The 14,497-nt window shown below is 54.7% G+C and overlaps 2 protein-coding genes across 2 annotated transcripts; both read right to left on the reverse strand.

Annotated features, from left to right (window-relative positions):
- Nucleotides 1-304: 304 nt before the first annotated feature.
- Nucleotides 305-8,364, reverse strand: CC1G_13093 (hypothetical protein; the record flags this gene model as incomplete). The annotated part of the gene is made up of 16 exons (XM_001833730.2): nt 305-2,088; nt 2,143-2,220; nt 2,279-2,341; nt 2,402-2,473; nt 2,532-2,594; nt 2,768-2,812; nt 2,869-3,396; nt 3,464-3,559; nt 3,621-5,705; nt 6,002-6,728; nt 6,990-7,142; nt 7,196-7,365; nt 7,566-7,648; nt 7,731-7,790; nt 7,823-8,002; nt 8,342-8,364. 16 exons carry the CDS (start codon nt 8,362-8,364, stop codon nt 305-307), a joined length of 6,210 nt encoding a protein of 2,069 aa, XP_001833782.2.
- Nucleotides 8,365-8,961: 597 nt separating this feature from the next.
- On the reverse strand, nt 8,962-13,957 carry CC1G_13094 (hypothetical protein; the record flags this gene model as incomplete). Its single annotated transcript, XM_001833731.2, has 18 exons — nt 8,962-9,813; nt 9,915-10,459; nt 10,521-10,786; nt 10,841-10,952; nt 11,020-11,128; nt 11,192-11,683; nt 11,744-12,063; nt 12,116-12,632; nt 12,694-12,810; nt 12,866-12,889; nt 12,952-13,008; nt 13,060-13,077; nt 13,141-13,200; nt 13,256-13,315; nt 13,372-13,407; nt 13,461-13,592; nt 13,648-13,806; nt 13,955-13,957. 18 exons carry the CDS (start codon nt 13,955-13,957, stop codon nt 8,962-8,964), a joined length of 3,879 nt encoding a protein of 1,292 aa, XP_001833783.2.
- Between the last annotated feature and the right edge of the window lie 540 nt (nt 13,958-14,497).

Genomic DNA, 14,497 nt, shown 5'->3' on the forward strand with positions numbered 1-14,497 from the left:
ATTCGCTTGTTGATTCGGATTTGGGCGTGATTGGCAAACAAACAAATACTAACAAACAAATACAAACAAACAATTGCAGACAAGCAACTGCAAACACCAGCTCAGGGTTGGTCGCCGCCGTCCTAAAGGGAAGCTCTTCAGGATTCCTTTTTGTTTTTCCTTGCTTGCTCGTGTTTTGGACAGGTTGGTTTCAACACGCATCATTAAATAGAAACCAAATGCGGAGCTACTACTTGTACAGGGGAGGGTTACAACTTGTATCTAGGATTGGAAACCAGAGCTAAACAGAGTGGAACTCGTTGCATTACCACATGAACAGGGCCGTGATGTTCGAACGGGCACCTTCCACGGTAGGTCCATTGAGCCAGGCGACAAATTCGTCCATGGTCTGCCAGCTAACCCCAAACTTGGCCTGCGCCGCCTCCCGGATCTTGATGTTCCCGAAAATGGCAAACGCCACAGGGGCGACAATGTCCGGATACTCGCAATCGGATGGCCGGCCAGTGAACGTCTTGTGCAGCCGCTCGTCTGCCTGTGGGATATGGCAGAAGAAGCAGCAAGTGTCAGGGGTGTTGCTGTCCTTGTAGACGAGAGCGGCCTTGAAGTCCTTGTAAACCTTGTGCTGAGAACCGATGAAGGGGCAGGCGAAGAACTTGCTGTGGGGCAGGACACTCGAGCCGTGGACGAGGCAGGTCGGGCACTGGGCGTTGAAGAGATTGAGGCAGGAGCGGAAACGGTTGACGTACTCCAAGCTAGACATCTCCTTCATAATCCGGCGCTGCTTGACTGCCTGGGCCGCTCCAGCAAATGCCTCCATCCGATCCTTGCGCTTCCGAGAGGGCCCAGGGACAGCCGGCAGCGCAGCCGGGACAGCAGAGGCAACGACGCGAGGAGCGTGAACGAGATCCAAGCAGTGAACGCACCGCTGGTTAGAGGGAGACGACCTGCAGGACTGGCCCTTGCCGTTGCAAAAGGCGGTGATCTGTCTGCGGAGGCAAACTCGACGCTTCCCCCAAGTGTACTCGGCCATCTCCTTGAGACCCTTGTGGTCGTCGTCCGGAATCTCGCGCGACCAGGGGCCAGACCCGACAGGATAAAGAACACACTTGGTGGCCTGACCCCGGCGACCACCACGGGAGACCTCCTGCACATAGTGCACCATCTCCTGCGGAGCGCCCAAATGCACCACCAGGTCGACCGTTGGACAGTCCGTGCCTGCACTGAGGGCGGACGTGGCGACCAGGACCTTGTTCTTCCCAGAGAACCAGTTCATGTAGATCTCCTGCCGCTCCTCCGGCTTCTTCACCTTTCCATGGTAAAACCCGCAATCAAGCAGTTCGGCCACCTCCTCGCCAACCTCCAGAGTCTGAACAAACACAAGAACATGGCTGTGGCTCCGGCGCATGTGGGACTTGACTTGGGCGACGACCTTCTCGATGGCCTGCTTGTTCGATCGGCATGGAGGCTCAATGAGATACTGAAGTTCGGGCCGGTTGGTGGTCTCGCGGTAGACCTGGTAGCCATCGATGAGGCCGTACGCCTCGGCCAGAGCTTTCTCCGAGCTGGGAGGACACGTTCCCGTCAGGAGAACAAACTGCATCCTGAACGACCGCAGGCTGGAGAGCTCCGTAAACGTCCTGCGAAAGTCGTTCTCTGTGAGGGCCAGGTGCGCTTCGTCAAAGACCATCCTGGTAACACTCCCGGTGGTGGCCTCCAGGGCGGTAAGGGCATTGTACCACTTCTGGGTTTGGGCGCGGTCGACGGAAACGAGGACGACTTGGGCGTCCGGTCGGATGTTGGGGACCGTTCCGTCGAAATGGTCAAAGACGACTCCCATATCCTTGAGCTTGCGCTTGTAGTCGACGATGAGAGAGTTGAGGGGAAGGACAAAGACCGTGATGTCGCCGTCGACAAGGGTGGGAATGAGAGGGACCATGGTCTTTCCACCGCCTGTGGACATGATCACCATGACGTCAGTGATCAAGGCCTGAACGGCACGTGTCGCCTCCTGCTGGATCGGACTCTTCCACGTCGCCTGGGAATTCTTGAGCAGCTTGCGGAGGATTTGGACACCTTGCTCGTCGCCGTCTTGAACACAAATATTATCAGCAGCATGAACGGACTTGTGGCTGAGCAACTCACGTTGGGTCATCATTGTCTCTGCTGGTCTGGGAGGGTCCAGTTGGGCCACGACAACAGATGAAGAGGTGGAGCCTGCAGCTGGTTTCAACTTGAGCTGGGGAATGGAAACCAGGCGGGGAGGAATGCCGTAACTCACCAGGAGCTTGAGCTTCCAAATCCGAGGTGGCCGGAACGAGAACTCGACCCAAAGACGGTGGTGCTGAAGGAACGGTGGTTTCAATCGAAGAACGGGAATGGAAACCAAACGAGGTCGGCTCACCTTGCGGCACAGGTGCTGCATTGGGAGGGTCCAGTTGGGCCACGACAACAGATGAAGAGGTGGAGCCTGCAGCTGGTTTCAACTTGAGCTGGGGAATGGAAACCAGGCGGGGAGGAATGCCCTAACTCACCAGGAGCTTGAGCTTCCAAATCCGAGGTGGCCGGAACGAGAACTCGACCCAAAGACGGTGGTGCTGAAGGAACGGTGGTTTCAATCGAAGGACGGTAACCCTAAACCAAACGAGGTCGGCTCACCTTGCGGCACAGGTGCTGCATTGTGCTCCTCTTCAGAGACATCTTTTTTTTTTTTTTTTTCCAACCGATAAGCATACAGCTAGTGTGAGGATAACAGGGACCAAGCACTCACAAAAGTCAGCCATGCTGTCGGCGTCCGATGCATCGTGGTCTGGGCCTGCAAATGCATAAGTGCCAGGTCGGGGACAAATCAAAGCTGACAGGAGGTCTTACCGGATTGGGTCAAAGGCTGTGTCGCCTGGGAAAACACGGGTTCCGTCTCCACCGCGTCTTCATGCTCCACAACTGGCGTAAACTCTTCAATCCCATCTGCAAGGTCTAGCGCCAAGGAGCTCGGGGGAAGGCTGCTCGAGTGTGAACGTTGGACACGGTCGACAAGCTCCGCATCCGAGACGTGGCTCATGGGCCCCTTCCACACAGGGGGCTGGGCCTTGTTGCCAGCAAGGGCAGACAGAAAAGCATCCGAAAGAGCCTCTTGCAGGGGCGTTGGAGCAGGCGCAGCGGTTTCTACCCTCGGGGCAGGATTGAAACCTGAGGCCTTCCGAGGCCCTTTCACTGCGGATGCATGGTTGGCGAAGCCAAGCCCCGACTCAAAGTCTAGACCTTTGCCCTTGGCAGCTTCCTTCTTCTTGGCCTTCTGCCCACGGACCCGGACAATGCCGGCAGAATCGGGCCCAGGAACTAGTGCGGGCGGATCTTGTGGTGCCTTCCGCTTACGTGTCACGGCCAGAGCGGGATCAACTGGTGGGTATAAAACATCGTCAGCAGGGCACTGCCCATTGAACACAACACCAACGAGAACCCTCACCTGAAGTCTCCACTCGACCAGTGGTTCGGAAGCCGTCGGGCAAAAGCTTCCCGCCACGAGGATCGGGCATGACAGCTCGCTTCGAGGGGGGCGCCACTGCGCAAAGCAAGGGTTAGAGCCAATACCACGATATTAGAACGGACTGCAAGTTACTCACCTTTGGTTTCAACTCTAGGGGCACGGTTGACACCACCCTTCACAGGACCAGGTGCAACGGGAGCGGCAGGGACGGCAGCGGTTTCCAACGGGGGTCGAGGATTGAAACCATCCAACAAGGCGTCGGGTTCAACGAGAGGGGGAGGGGCGGCACCACCGGGTGTGGTTTCAACCCGAGCAGCCGGATTGAAAGAACCACCTATGGTTTCAACTCTAGGAGCAGGGTTGAAACCACCCTTCACAGGACCAGGTGCAACGGGAGCGGCAGGGACGGCAGCGGTTTCCAACGGGGGTCGAGGATTGAAACCATCCAACAAGGCGTCGGGTTCAACGAGAGGGGGAGGGGCAGCACCACCGGGTGTGGTTTCAACACGAGCAGGCGGATTGAAACCGCCAGGAGTTTTGGCCTTGAAGAAGGAGGTCAAAGTGTCAGTCATCATCGTCTTCAAGGTCCCACACATAGCCTCCAACCGGGTCTCCAGGCGAGCCTCGAGCTCAGCTGCCTTCTTCTCCAGCGCGGTCGCAAAGTCGTCCTGCGGGCCCCGGTAGTTCGACTTGATCCGTCCAGCAGCCGCAAGAGCGTCAAAGTGCTCCACTCGGGCCTCTCGGTACGGAAGCAGAGACCCGCCAGGCACAACACGCACGACCACCTGCCACTCGGTGCTCTTGTCCAAAAAGTTGGGCATGACGTCCTCCGCGATCCCGCGCACTGTGGAGTCACTGACACCGTAGAGACGCATCTCCGTGGACCTGGTGTGCCCCGCCTGAAGAGCAGCCAGGCTCTCGATACCCTCCTTCTCCCTGTCCTTCTCCTCTTCGTAACCGGGACAGATCTTGTGCCGGTACCCAGAGGTAAAGTGGCGCCAGTCGCGGGTGCCCGTAGAGACCCCAAGGTACTTGAGAGTGTACAGCCGGAGGGTGTCGGACAGGTGCTCGGTCGTGAACGCAGAGTTGATGTTGACAAACAGGTGCGTGTCGTAGAGACGAAGGACATCCGGGTTGTTCGGGAAGCAGATGTTGGCGGCCAGTTCGGCGAATGGGCGGGCGATGGCGAGGTCTTGGATGAGGAGGTCCGAAGTGACCGCGTCAAGCGAGTGGGGGAGGACCTTGTCAAACCCGGTCATGGAGGAACCCTTGTGGTAACGGCACACAACCGTGAGGTGGTTCCCAACCATGTACAGCCCACGCTGAGGTCGCGTCCGGGTGTTGCGGTACTCCAGGCAGCAGACCTCGGTACCTCGTCCGGGGGACCCACCCATGGTCTCCAGGCAAGCCAGGAGAAGGAGATGGAAGTCGGCATAGTGCTTCAGCCACCTCTGGAGCGCATGGATGTTCCACATAGGCTTGCCGTCAACGATGGTGCCCGTCAGAAAATGTTCCGAAAGCTTCCGGTCCGCACAGATGGCTCGGACGAGGCGGTCCCGGTCCGCAAACACCTTGTTCCGCCGGTCGTGGATGAACGAATAGCCAACAGCATTGTTCGAGAGATCGTCGGCCAGATCCTTGTAATCAACCCGTAGGTCGAGGCCCATAAGGAGGTGGTCCTCCCACCTGGAGATGGCGTCCGAATGCATGGCGTTGAACATCGGAGTGAGGTTGTCGAGGTGGATCGGGTCGCCTTTGTAGAGCATGGTCCTGAAGTTCTTGCGGTCCGTCCAGACAATCTTGATCGACCCGTCTTCCGCATAGGCGTAGGCGGAAGCCCGGTGCTGGAGAGCCCGAATCTCGTTGAAAGTCGTGCTCTGCTGCTTTTCGGTGTAGTAAAGGCGGTACCGCTTCGCCACTTCGGTCATGCGCTCCGGTTCTCCCTTGCCCTTGACGTGGATCAGGTAGAGGAAGAAGAGCCGAATGCAGTACTCGATCTGGGCGATGACGGGCGTAACGAGTGTGGGCTCTTTGAAGCTGCCGTCTGGCTTGAGGGTCGAGAGCGCAAGATAGGCGACAGTGGGATCGCCGATCGAGTTGCCATCCCGCTTGCTCCAGCAGTGGGTCCAGAGGTGGAGAAAGATGCTCTGGAGAGCCAAGACAAGATTCTTCTCGTCTTTTTCGGGGTCTGGATGGGGGTTCCGCAACATGTCGAGGCAAGCTTCAATCTCATTGCTGAGAGGAAGGGTGTACTTTTCCTTCTTGTCGCGAAGAAGGAACCAGACAAGGCGGACCATGGGACGGACGTAGTTGTCAAAGGAGCCGGCGGTAAAGTGTTGCTTGAGGGGACTGTTCAGCGTTCTGCGAAAGAATGGTTTCCAATCCGCAACAAAGGTAGAAACCACGCGGACGGTTTCAAATCAGAATCAAAAGTTGAAACCAGGCACAGAAGAACCACTCACCCGGTGTTGATCGGATTGGGAGTGTTGAGCATCTCCAACACCAGAGGTGGCGCACCTGGGATGAGGTCGTAGGCAAAACGGAAAAGCCCGATCACGGCGTCGGTGATCCGGTCAGAGTTTTCCTGCTTGGAGGGCAAAGCGGCAAGTCGGATGAGGTCGTCGACGTTATAAGGATCAACGTGCTCGTGCCAACCAGTGTACATCAGCCACGGGCTGACATTCCGGAAATCCACCTCGTTGGAACGGTGCTCCTCAGCGAGGCGGTCCCGTTCAGCGCGCTGCTCCGAGAACATCTTTTCCAGCGGGGTGAGGTCAACAACAGAGGAGTCGTCCGAATCGGATGGTTCCGTAACCTCGAAAAGCCGATTCTTGGTTCCGTTGCTGAGCCGTTGCGCCTTGATGCGGGGGAGGGAAGTCGGGACGGGAAGCCCAGGGTGCTGTCGGGAGCAGTGCGAGGCGAGGCTGGACGCGAGGTAGACGTGGCGGCAGTGAGGGCAGCGGACACAGTCGGAAACAACAGGCAAACCCTTGAGGGAGGGAATGGGCTCCAAGGAGAGCCAAAGCTCAGGAAGCTCTTTGGCCAATTTGTATTCCTTTCCAAGGGAAAAGAACTGGTTAGGCTTGGGATGAATACCAAGCCCCTTGTGTTTTTGGGACCAGTGGTCGGGAAGCCAGGTGTAAGGCAGCATAACCTTGCACTTGAGGCAGTACAAGAGCCGAGTGCGGGACTCGACAACGCAGCCAATAGTTCTGATAGCGGGAAAGTCGATAAAGTGGGAAGCCTATAAACCAGTCAATAAACAGTGGTCTAGGGACCTGCAGCTAAGAGAAACAACCTCGTGTGGATCCTGAGGCTCATCAACACTCATCACATCTTCCTCCTCGCTTTCTTCGCTAGATGCCTTGAAATTAATAGAAAATTGAGAATGGACCCTGATATTCGGAAAAATAAAGAACAGGCTCACTATTGGAGAACTAGGTTGGGGAGACGGCTGTCCAGAGGGTCGGTTTCAACCAATTTTGAGGATTAGAAACCAACTCACCAGATCATTTTCATCCTCAGAGGGTAGACCCTGTACTTGGTCCTCTGGATCCTGATCCCCGGGAGGGGGAGTTGCATTTGACCTGCTTTCGCCATTAGCCGCGGGATTGGCCTCTCCATCAGGATTGGCATCCGGGACGGTAGCAGGGGCAGTCTGCATAAAGTGATCAGGTTTCGAATACAATGGGAAATTAGAAACCACCGCACCAGACCAGGCGGCTTCTCAAGCCAGTCAAATACACTTTTAGAGGCATGATTCTGAATGCCTTGGGTGGTAGAAAACAACCGTGCACATTTGGGGGCAGCACACTGGCAATAGAAATAACCGTCCTTGTTGCGGACAATTTTAAAGGTGCCGTTGGGGAACTGCGCTGCGACTGTGGGGTCGCAGGATCGGCGGTGAACGCGGAGGTGATTGAGGGTGGGGAACGAGGTGGAGCAGTGGCGGCACGTTGACATGTTTTGGGTTTTTACTGGCCAAGAAAAGCAAGTGAATGTCCAAAAAAGGAAGGTGGTGGTTAAGGTGAGACCTTGATTTCAAACTCAGCTGGCCGATCGATCATCATATTGATCGAACTGATGATCAAAATACAAACACGACCAAACATTGCATAAAATAGTTGGAATGACATTCCATCTTCTCGTGAGGCAGCCTTCACCCTGTAATGTTTGGAGCATATCAGAATAACAATGACTGGTCCTGTACTGTGGACTGTAGCCAAAGACTGAACATTCAACATACCCCAGACTGGAGAAGTAAAACTTGAGGTTGCAATTAATCCATACAAGTAGAAACCACTGTCTACAAAGTGTTAGGGGGATTCAGAATCACACCTTGCCTCCGCAATTTCGTATGCACCATAGTTGAGCTCCCAAGGAGTGTCGCTTACCCGATCATTCCGAGAAAGACGATGGAGATCCGCAACGCCTGTTGCTTTAGGGCCTCCAGACAGGAGGGACACCCATGTGGGTCTCATCACCCGAGAGCGGAGGAATAGACGGTCCCCCACCAAGCTACAACCCAATGTCGTTCGTTCTGATATTGTAAAACCCTCTACGAGCTCGGAATGGCTAGCTGGAGATGATGTTTGGATGTGGCCCATAGTTGTCGTTAGTGTCCTACCCAAGGCTGGGACCGCTGGGTGGCTATCGGTGCCTAACCCTAAATCACAGCGACACAGGCCATGAACTGACAAGTATCCCGCAGACAGACGCAGCCAGGAGTACTGTTTACCCAGAGGTGGTGGTATCGGTGAGACATCTATCCACTTTCGGCAATCCTAACGCATGTGAAGAAGATTACACGTAATCCCAGAACAACGCCGACAGTATTTCAGAAGACGAAGAACGTACCGGCGCCACAGGGCACCCGGCATAAACACACCGTCAATATAACCCCAAGTCCACATCTTGCTCTTAATGTCGCTAGCGTCGACCTCGTGTATCGAAAAACATCCCAAGGTTGGGGGCGAGAGAAAAGAGGAAAAACATTCCAACGTTCCGTTTCGCACCTTGCCTGCCGTGTTGGTCACTCATACTGGGCGGTTGTGAAGTTGATAGGAAACGCTGACAACCCTGGGCGGAATTGGCGACGCGCGCGACAGTAACCCTCCTCGATCCTTAACGAAACAAAGATCGACTGTCATCGATTGTATTTGGCGGTTTCAATACATATCCCAGAGTTGAAACCAAACAGAGAGAGTGAGAGAGAGGAAACGGTGGTTTCTATCTGTAAACCCTGATGGAAACCATCCGAATAGTTCTGACTTACGGTTTCCGTTATGGATAATAGATAGAAACCACTTGAAATCGTGGCTATCGTGCTTGGGTTTCAAGACTTATCTCAGAGTTGTTAGCCAAAGGTCTCAAGTGGACAGTTGTATTGGTTTCAATTGACTATTCTAAGTGTAAACTGTGTGAAAGGGACGAGTAAACGACATACGGAAATGGAATTGGTCTGTACACATTCGAGACTAGGATGACCCTGCGGCAGCGAGACCCTTGAAAATCAAGGTGTCGAGGGCGTTGGGACCAGCAGAATCTTCGGATGCGGGGGCATCACCCTCCTCGCCCAACTTGTCATCGTCGCCATCGCCGCCATCGCCATCGCCATTGCCTGCTGACTCGCCTTGCCCGCTTACGCTGTCGCCATCGCCTCCTGTATCGCCTTCATCGCCTTCGCCTCCTGACGCGCCTTCATCGTCTTCGTCGCCTTCATCGCCATCGCCTCCTGACGCGCCTTCATCGTCTTCGTCGCCTTCATCGCCATCGCCTCCTGACTCGCCTTCATCGTCTTCGTCTTCGTCACCTTCACCGTCTTCGTCGCCTTCACCGTCTCCCTCCCCTGCAAACTCCTCCTCATCGCTGTTCCCTTCCTCCCGATCCTTGGTGTTGACGTTGTCGCCTGTCGCCGCGCTGAGCTTGGTGGCGAGCGCTTCGTCGATCCCCCCAACAGGTAAGGTGCGCTTTTCGGCTGGTTCGTCCTCAATGGTGGACTTGACTTCGACGCGAGGGGCGTTGGGGATGTTGACTGCCACGCCGAGGCGAGTGGATCGGATAGGGGTGGCTGGGCCCTGGCCCATCATCATCTTCATACGCTCGTCGTCGCTGTATGCTCGAAGGGCAACCTTGACGTCGTCGGTCTCGATGAAAAAGTCCGAATCCTCCGGGGGAATCTCGATACCAAACTCGCTTTTGAGGACGTCGTCCATGATGGTGAGGTTGTTGATTCCGACCTTGAGTTCCTTCTCCTTTTGGGTCTTGTTGTCGGTGATGAACACTGGGCCGAATCGCCTGCGCTCGAGCATCCGAAGGTAACACGCATGCTAGGTGGGGTGAAAGGTTTCAAAAACACGGTAAGAATTGAAACCAAGAGCGTGAGGTCAGCGTGGTTTCCAAACATCAAGAGCAATTGAAACCAACTTACACGAAGTGGGTTGACGAACTGGTTGTACGCCCAGACTGGAATGCGGGTGAACGACTTTTGAACGTGCTCGCCATCCTCCTCAACGCTGGTCGTGTAGCTGATGGAGAGAGAACGAACGAGAGACAGGTAAAACTTGTCCATCTGACTCTGCTGCATCCCCTTGAGCATTTCCAAATCCGTCGCTTGCTTGAAGTCCGTGATTTTGCTGGAGGTAAGCTTGGAGAGCGATTGGGAGGTGGGCTGGTGGGTGTCTCTGGTGATCTTGTGCCAGGGTTCCCAAGACTCTCGATGCTCGTGGATAGTCTTCACCAAGTCGCTGTAGACGTCGAAGACCATAGCGTCCGTGCGGATGAGTTGCTGGAGCTGGGGAAGTGCGACGAGGGTCTTCCAGATGACGCCTGAAGCCGACTTGGCCTTCTGGAGGTGAGCCTTGTGAGACCCACCTCCCCCAGTCTTCATCCACGGTCGTCCTGAGCGCGTGAGCAGCGTCTCGATACCCTTTGTAATATCGAGCATAGTCGTCTGGATACCCCATTTCCGTATATCTGGTCTCGGCGGAGATGGACTCGACTGCGGTGACGGAAACGGGGAAGACCGTGCCATTACCAAGCTCTACGGCGGCGTGAAGCTCGGGGAATGAGGTAGCGTGCTCAGCTTCGAGGTTGGACTGGGCGGCGGCGTACTCGCGAAGGATGGTGGGGAGCATTTTGGTGGCCTCTTGCGCCGGGTTTTCGTAGGTCGCCTTGGGGCTGAGCTTGGAGATGTTGGAGGCGATAGGGGCATCACCAGCCAACCACTTCCAGGCGTACGTCTTGTCCTTGCTCCCACTCAACCAACGCGGTGTGGAGGGACTTGAGAATGACTCGACGAAACTAAACGTGGTTTCAACATCGGAAAGAGGATGGAAACCAAATGTAAAAACTTACCTGGCGAGATTGAAATGCAGCGACGTGGTTTCAATCGTGATTGGAACGTGGAAACCAGCACGGTTAGCAGAGGGTTTCAACTCTTGGAGGGGTTTGGAAACCAGATCCACGACTTACGTTGTTCATGATAGCCTGAGACGCTCCGTTGTCTTCGACCAAGTCACTGGGGTTCGTGCAACCTTTGACTGGGAAGGTCGCAATCCACTTGGCGACATCTCTGAGGTGGTACTCGTAGCCACTATTGCCGTGAACGGGCGTCAAAAAACCCGGGTCAACAAGAGCGATAGCCTTTTGGGGAGCGGGAGGGTTAGAAATATTTCGACAAATGTAAGTACGGATCGTAGTACGTACCATCGCGATGCCCTCTCGGCGTGCTGTGACAAGTTCGATCAACCTCGACGCCAACTGGGGGATGTAAAAGGGAAGAGCAAACTCTCCCTCGTTTTCGCCCGCGATGGCCTGCTGGATCTTGCGGGTACGCTCGGGAAGAGCGACGATGATGTCGTGGTTGGCATGGGGGACGTTCTTCTCCTTGGCTTCAACCGCGCGGTGGGCGTCCGCTTCAAACGAGGCGATCATCGATTCGTAAAACGCCTTGACCCCTCCATACCAAGACGCCGAGTTCTCTGGAAGTCGGTCTCGAGGGGTGGCAAAAGCAACGAAGTTGGGCTTGATGTGCTCGGCGTACTTCTCATCAACAGTCTTCCAAAACGAAAAGTCGAGAATGGTGTAGTCGAGCTGGGCGTACGACATATCGAAATCCGAGCCTGCCGGAACTGCGGAGATGGGAGCTGCGAGGAACGACAAGGCACGATACATCTTGTGAAGAATCGGGTTAAGGATCTGATGGAAGGGATGTCAGTTAAACCTAATCCATGAAAGAAAGGCATACATGTTACTCACCTCTCCTGGAAGGTCGGCGATGGACTCGATGATTGACATGGAGAGCTTACTCTCTTTGTTGTGGCTGTGAGCGTCGCTCGCGAACATGTGGACGACGACCTCCAAACCCTTCGAATCTTGTGCTAAGGCCGACATGGTCTTGTTCGGCGGGAAGAAAGGGAGCTGCTTCAACCACATCGAGTAGTTGACGCCGTGGGTGACAAGAACAGTGACGATGTTCTTGACGATGTCAAACGGTCGGTCGGGAGAAGACGCAAAGTCTGGGTTAGACGCTAGAACCCTGAGGACCTCTTCTCCAAGCTTCGACTTCTCCAGTAGTTCTGAAAACGGTTTCAATATGCGGTAGAGAATGGAAACCAAGTGTTCGCTCACCAGTATCGTAGACCTTTGCACACCACAGTCCCGCCTCCAGGAGCGTACGGGTGTTGCTGGTGATGGCCTTAACAAGCTTGGCCTTCTCCTTGGGATCGTCCGTGTTCGCAGCGGCTACAAGCTGCTCGGCCCAGCTGGCACGCGACGTCTGGGTAAGGTCCTGTACCACCTCGAGTCGGTGGGCACCGTTGACAAGGAAGATGACGGGCTTGTCGTGGTCCTCGAGGAACTTGGCGAGTTTCTCAAGGTTAATCTTGAAGACCTTGGGCTCCCCAGTGGACGTCTTCGTAAAGATGCTGCTGTCGATAATAGAGCCGGGGAGTGCGATGATAATCGCGTGTTCTTCCGCGTGCGTGGCGAGTACTTCAGCGTCGTCTTTGAGGCGCTTGAAGACAGCTGGGTTTTGAGGGCGCTTGTTGTAATGCCGGTAGACGATGTCGAGAACAGGCTTGAACTGGGCGGCACGACCTTTGGTTTTCACGAACTGGTAGAACCCACGCGAAAAGAACTCGGAAACCTCGAAGGTTTGCGCAGTGGGTGTTGTTAAACAAAGGTCCTCCTGCGCCATAGAAGAGCACGTAGCCCAACTCCGCCTTGGCAGCTTCAGTGTGTAGCTTGATCATATGGGCAGCGTTCTGGGCACGCGATGCGAGCATGGCTTCAAGGCCTTGAAAGGCGGCGCCGGTCTCCTTGATCTAGATATACGTGTAAGAGCGATAACCCAATCAATCGTTAACGAACATTACTTACGAGGCTGTCGACATTTGTGGATGTCTGGATGATTTGGTTTCAATATCTAATCTAGGATGGAAACCAAAAAAGGTGGTGGTGCTCACCTGTTTTCCTCGACTCTTCTTGCTCGAACCCTTCTTGTTATGTACATTTACGTCGTCCTGGATTTATGTTAGCACATCGTCAGTGTCGTCAAATTGTATCCAACTCACCATCACAACATCGCCATCCTAGATTGAACGCGAACATGAGTCATCGAACCCTACAAGGACTTAAGGAACACATTGACTCACCAAGTCCATGTCCTGCGATAGAGCGCGTGGAGTGTCAGGATCTTCGGGTGCCTGATCCCCCTACAACGAAGAGGTCAGCATGCTTCCTAACCCTAACGAACCAAGTCCGACTTACCGAACCTTCGCCCTCGTTGCCGCGCTCGCTCTGATCACCACCTCCAGCGTCCTGACCCTGCTGTCAAGACCGATCAGGATGGTTTCAATACCTGGAAGGAAATGGAAACCACGTACCTTTTCTTTACCAGCGCCCTCTTGCTCCTCAACCTCCTGTGATTCGATCGGTGAGTGGTTTATCCTAAGAAATGAAGTCTGATACTCACCTGGGGACCTTCGCTCACCCTGGACTTCTTCGCCTTGCTCCCGCCCTGGCCTTTGGCTGTCCTCTTCGCAGGAGGACCAGCAGGTGACGAGTCGTCCTCATCGCCAGAGTCAACGGTCTCAGCGCTCTTGGGCTGTTCAATCGGTAAGTGCCTTGGACTGGGAACATCAGAAATCAAGGGTACTCACCTGGGCACGCTTTTTCCCCTTTCCCTTCCCCTTTCCACCTGAAGCCGCCTTCTCCGCCTTCTCCGCCGCCTTCTCAGCTGCCCGCTTCGCCTGAGCTTCCTTCTTCTCCTGCGCCTTCATCTGACGCTCGTGCGCCTCCTGTTTCTTCTGCTCCTCGGTCTTGGGGGGCCTTCGAGGCCCTCAACTCGTCGATGATCCGGATTTGGGTGGCTTGAGAATCGATAAAAGTCAGCAAGGATGGATGGATTAGGGTCCAGCATGCCTCGAATACGTCGAGCACATGCTGAGACCCAGGGGAACCACTCACCATCGCGCTTGGTTGAGTGTGGTGCAACCTAAGGTGAGAAATAAGTGAGCTGTGGGTTAGATCAAGGGTTAGAACTGACTTACTTTGGTTTCTAAACGTTTTCTTGACCGACGTCGTCGACGAGGAAAGAGAACGAGAGGAGGATGGTGGTCGAAGGGAAGAAACAACGAAGGAAAACTTCAGCCACCCAGCTTTTATATCTTGGGTGGCTGAGTAAGGTATGATCGAGCTCGTTTTACTTCCGTTTCTGTCAGACACTTCTTGACTACCGATTTCCTTGTTTCTAGGTTCGTTGGAAAGCGGTGTTGTCGATCTTTCTACGCGAAAAGGCCGTTCAAAAAACGGTTGAGAAATGAAGGGGCTGCGATGGAAACAAGGGAAGGTAACCTTCACCCTGGGTGAATTCTGATCCGGTCCGATCATGCCCAACTTGTTGACTGACGATTGGTTCAGGTCTTGGCTCCTTTAAAAGGTCTTGAACATCGCCTCTCGATCGACTGTGAAACAAAACAGTGTAAGGCCGCTCAGGGGAGATTTTTGGAT

This window comes from Coprinopsis cinerea, assembly GCF_000182895.1.
Source record: "Coprinopsis cinerea okayama7#130 chromosome 10 map unlocalized cont3.10, whole genome shotgun sequence".
NCBI classification, from domain to species: domain Eukaryota; kingdom Fungi; phylum Basidiomycota; class Agaricomycetes; order Agaricales; family Psathyrellaceae; genus Coprinopsis; species Coprinopsis cinerea.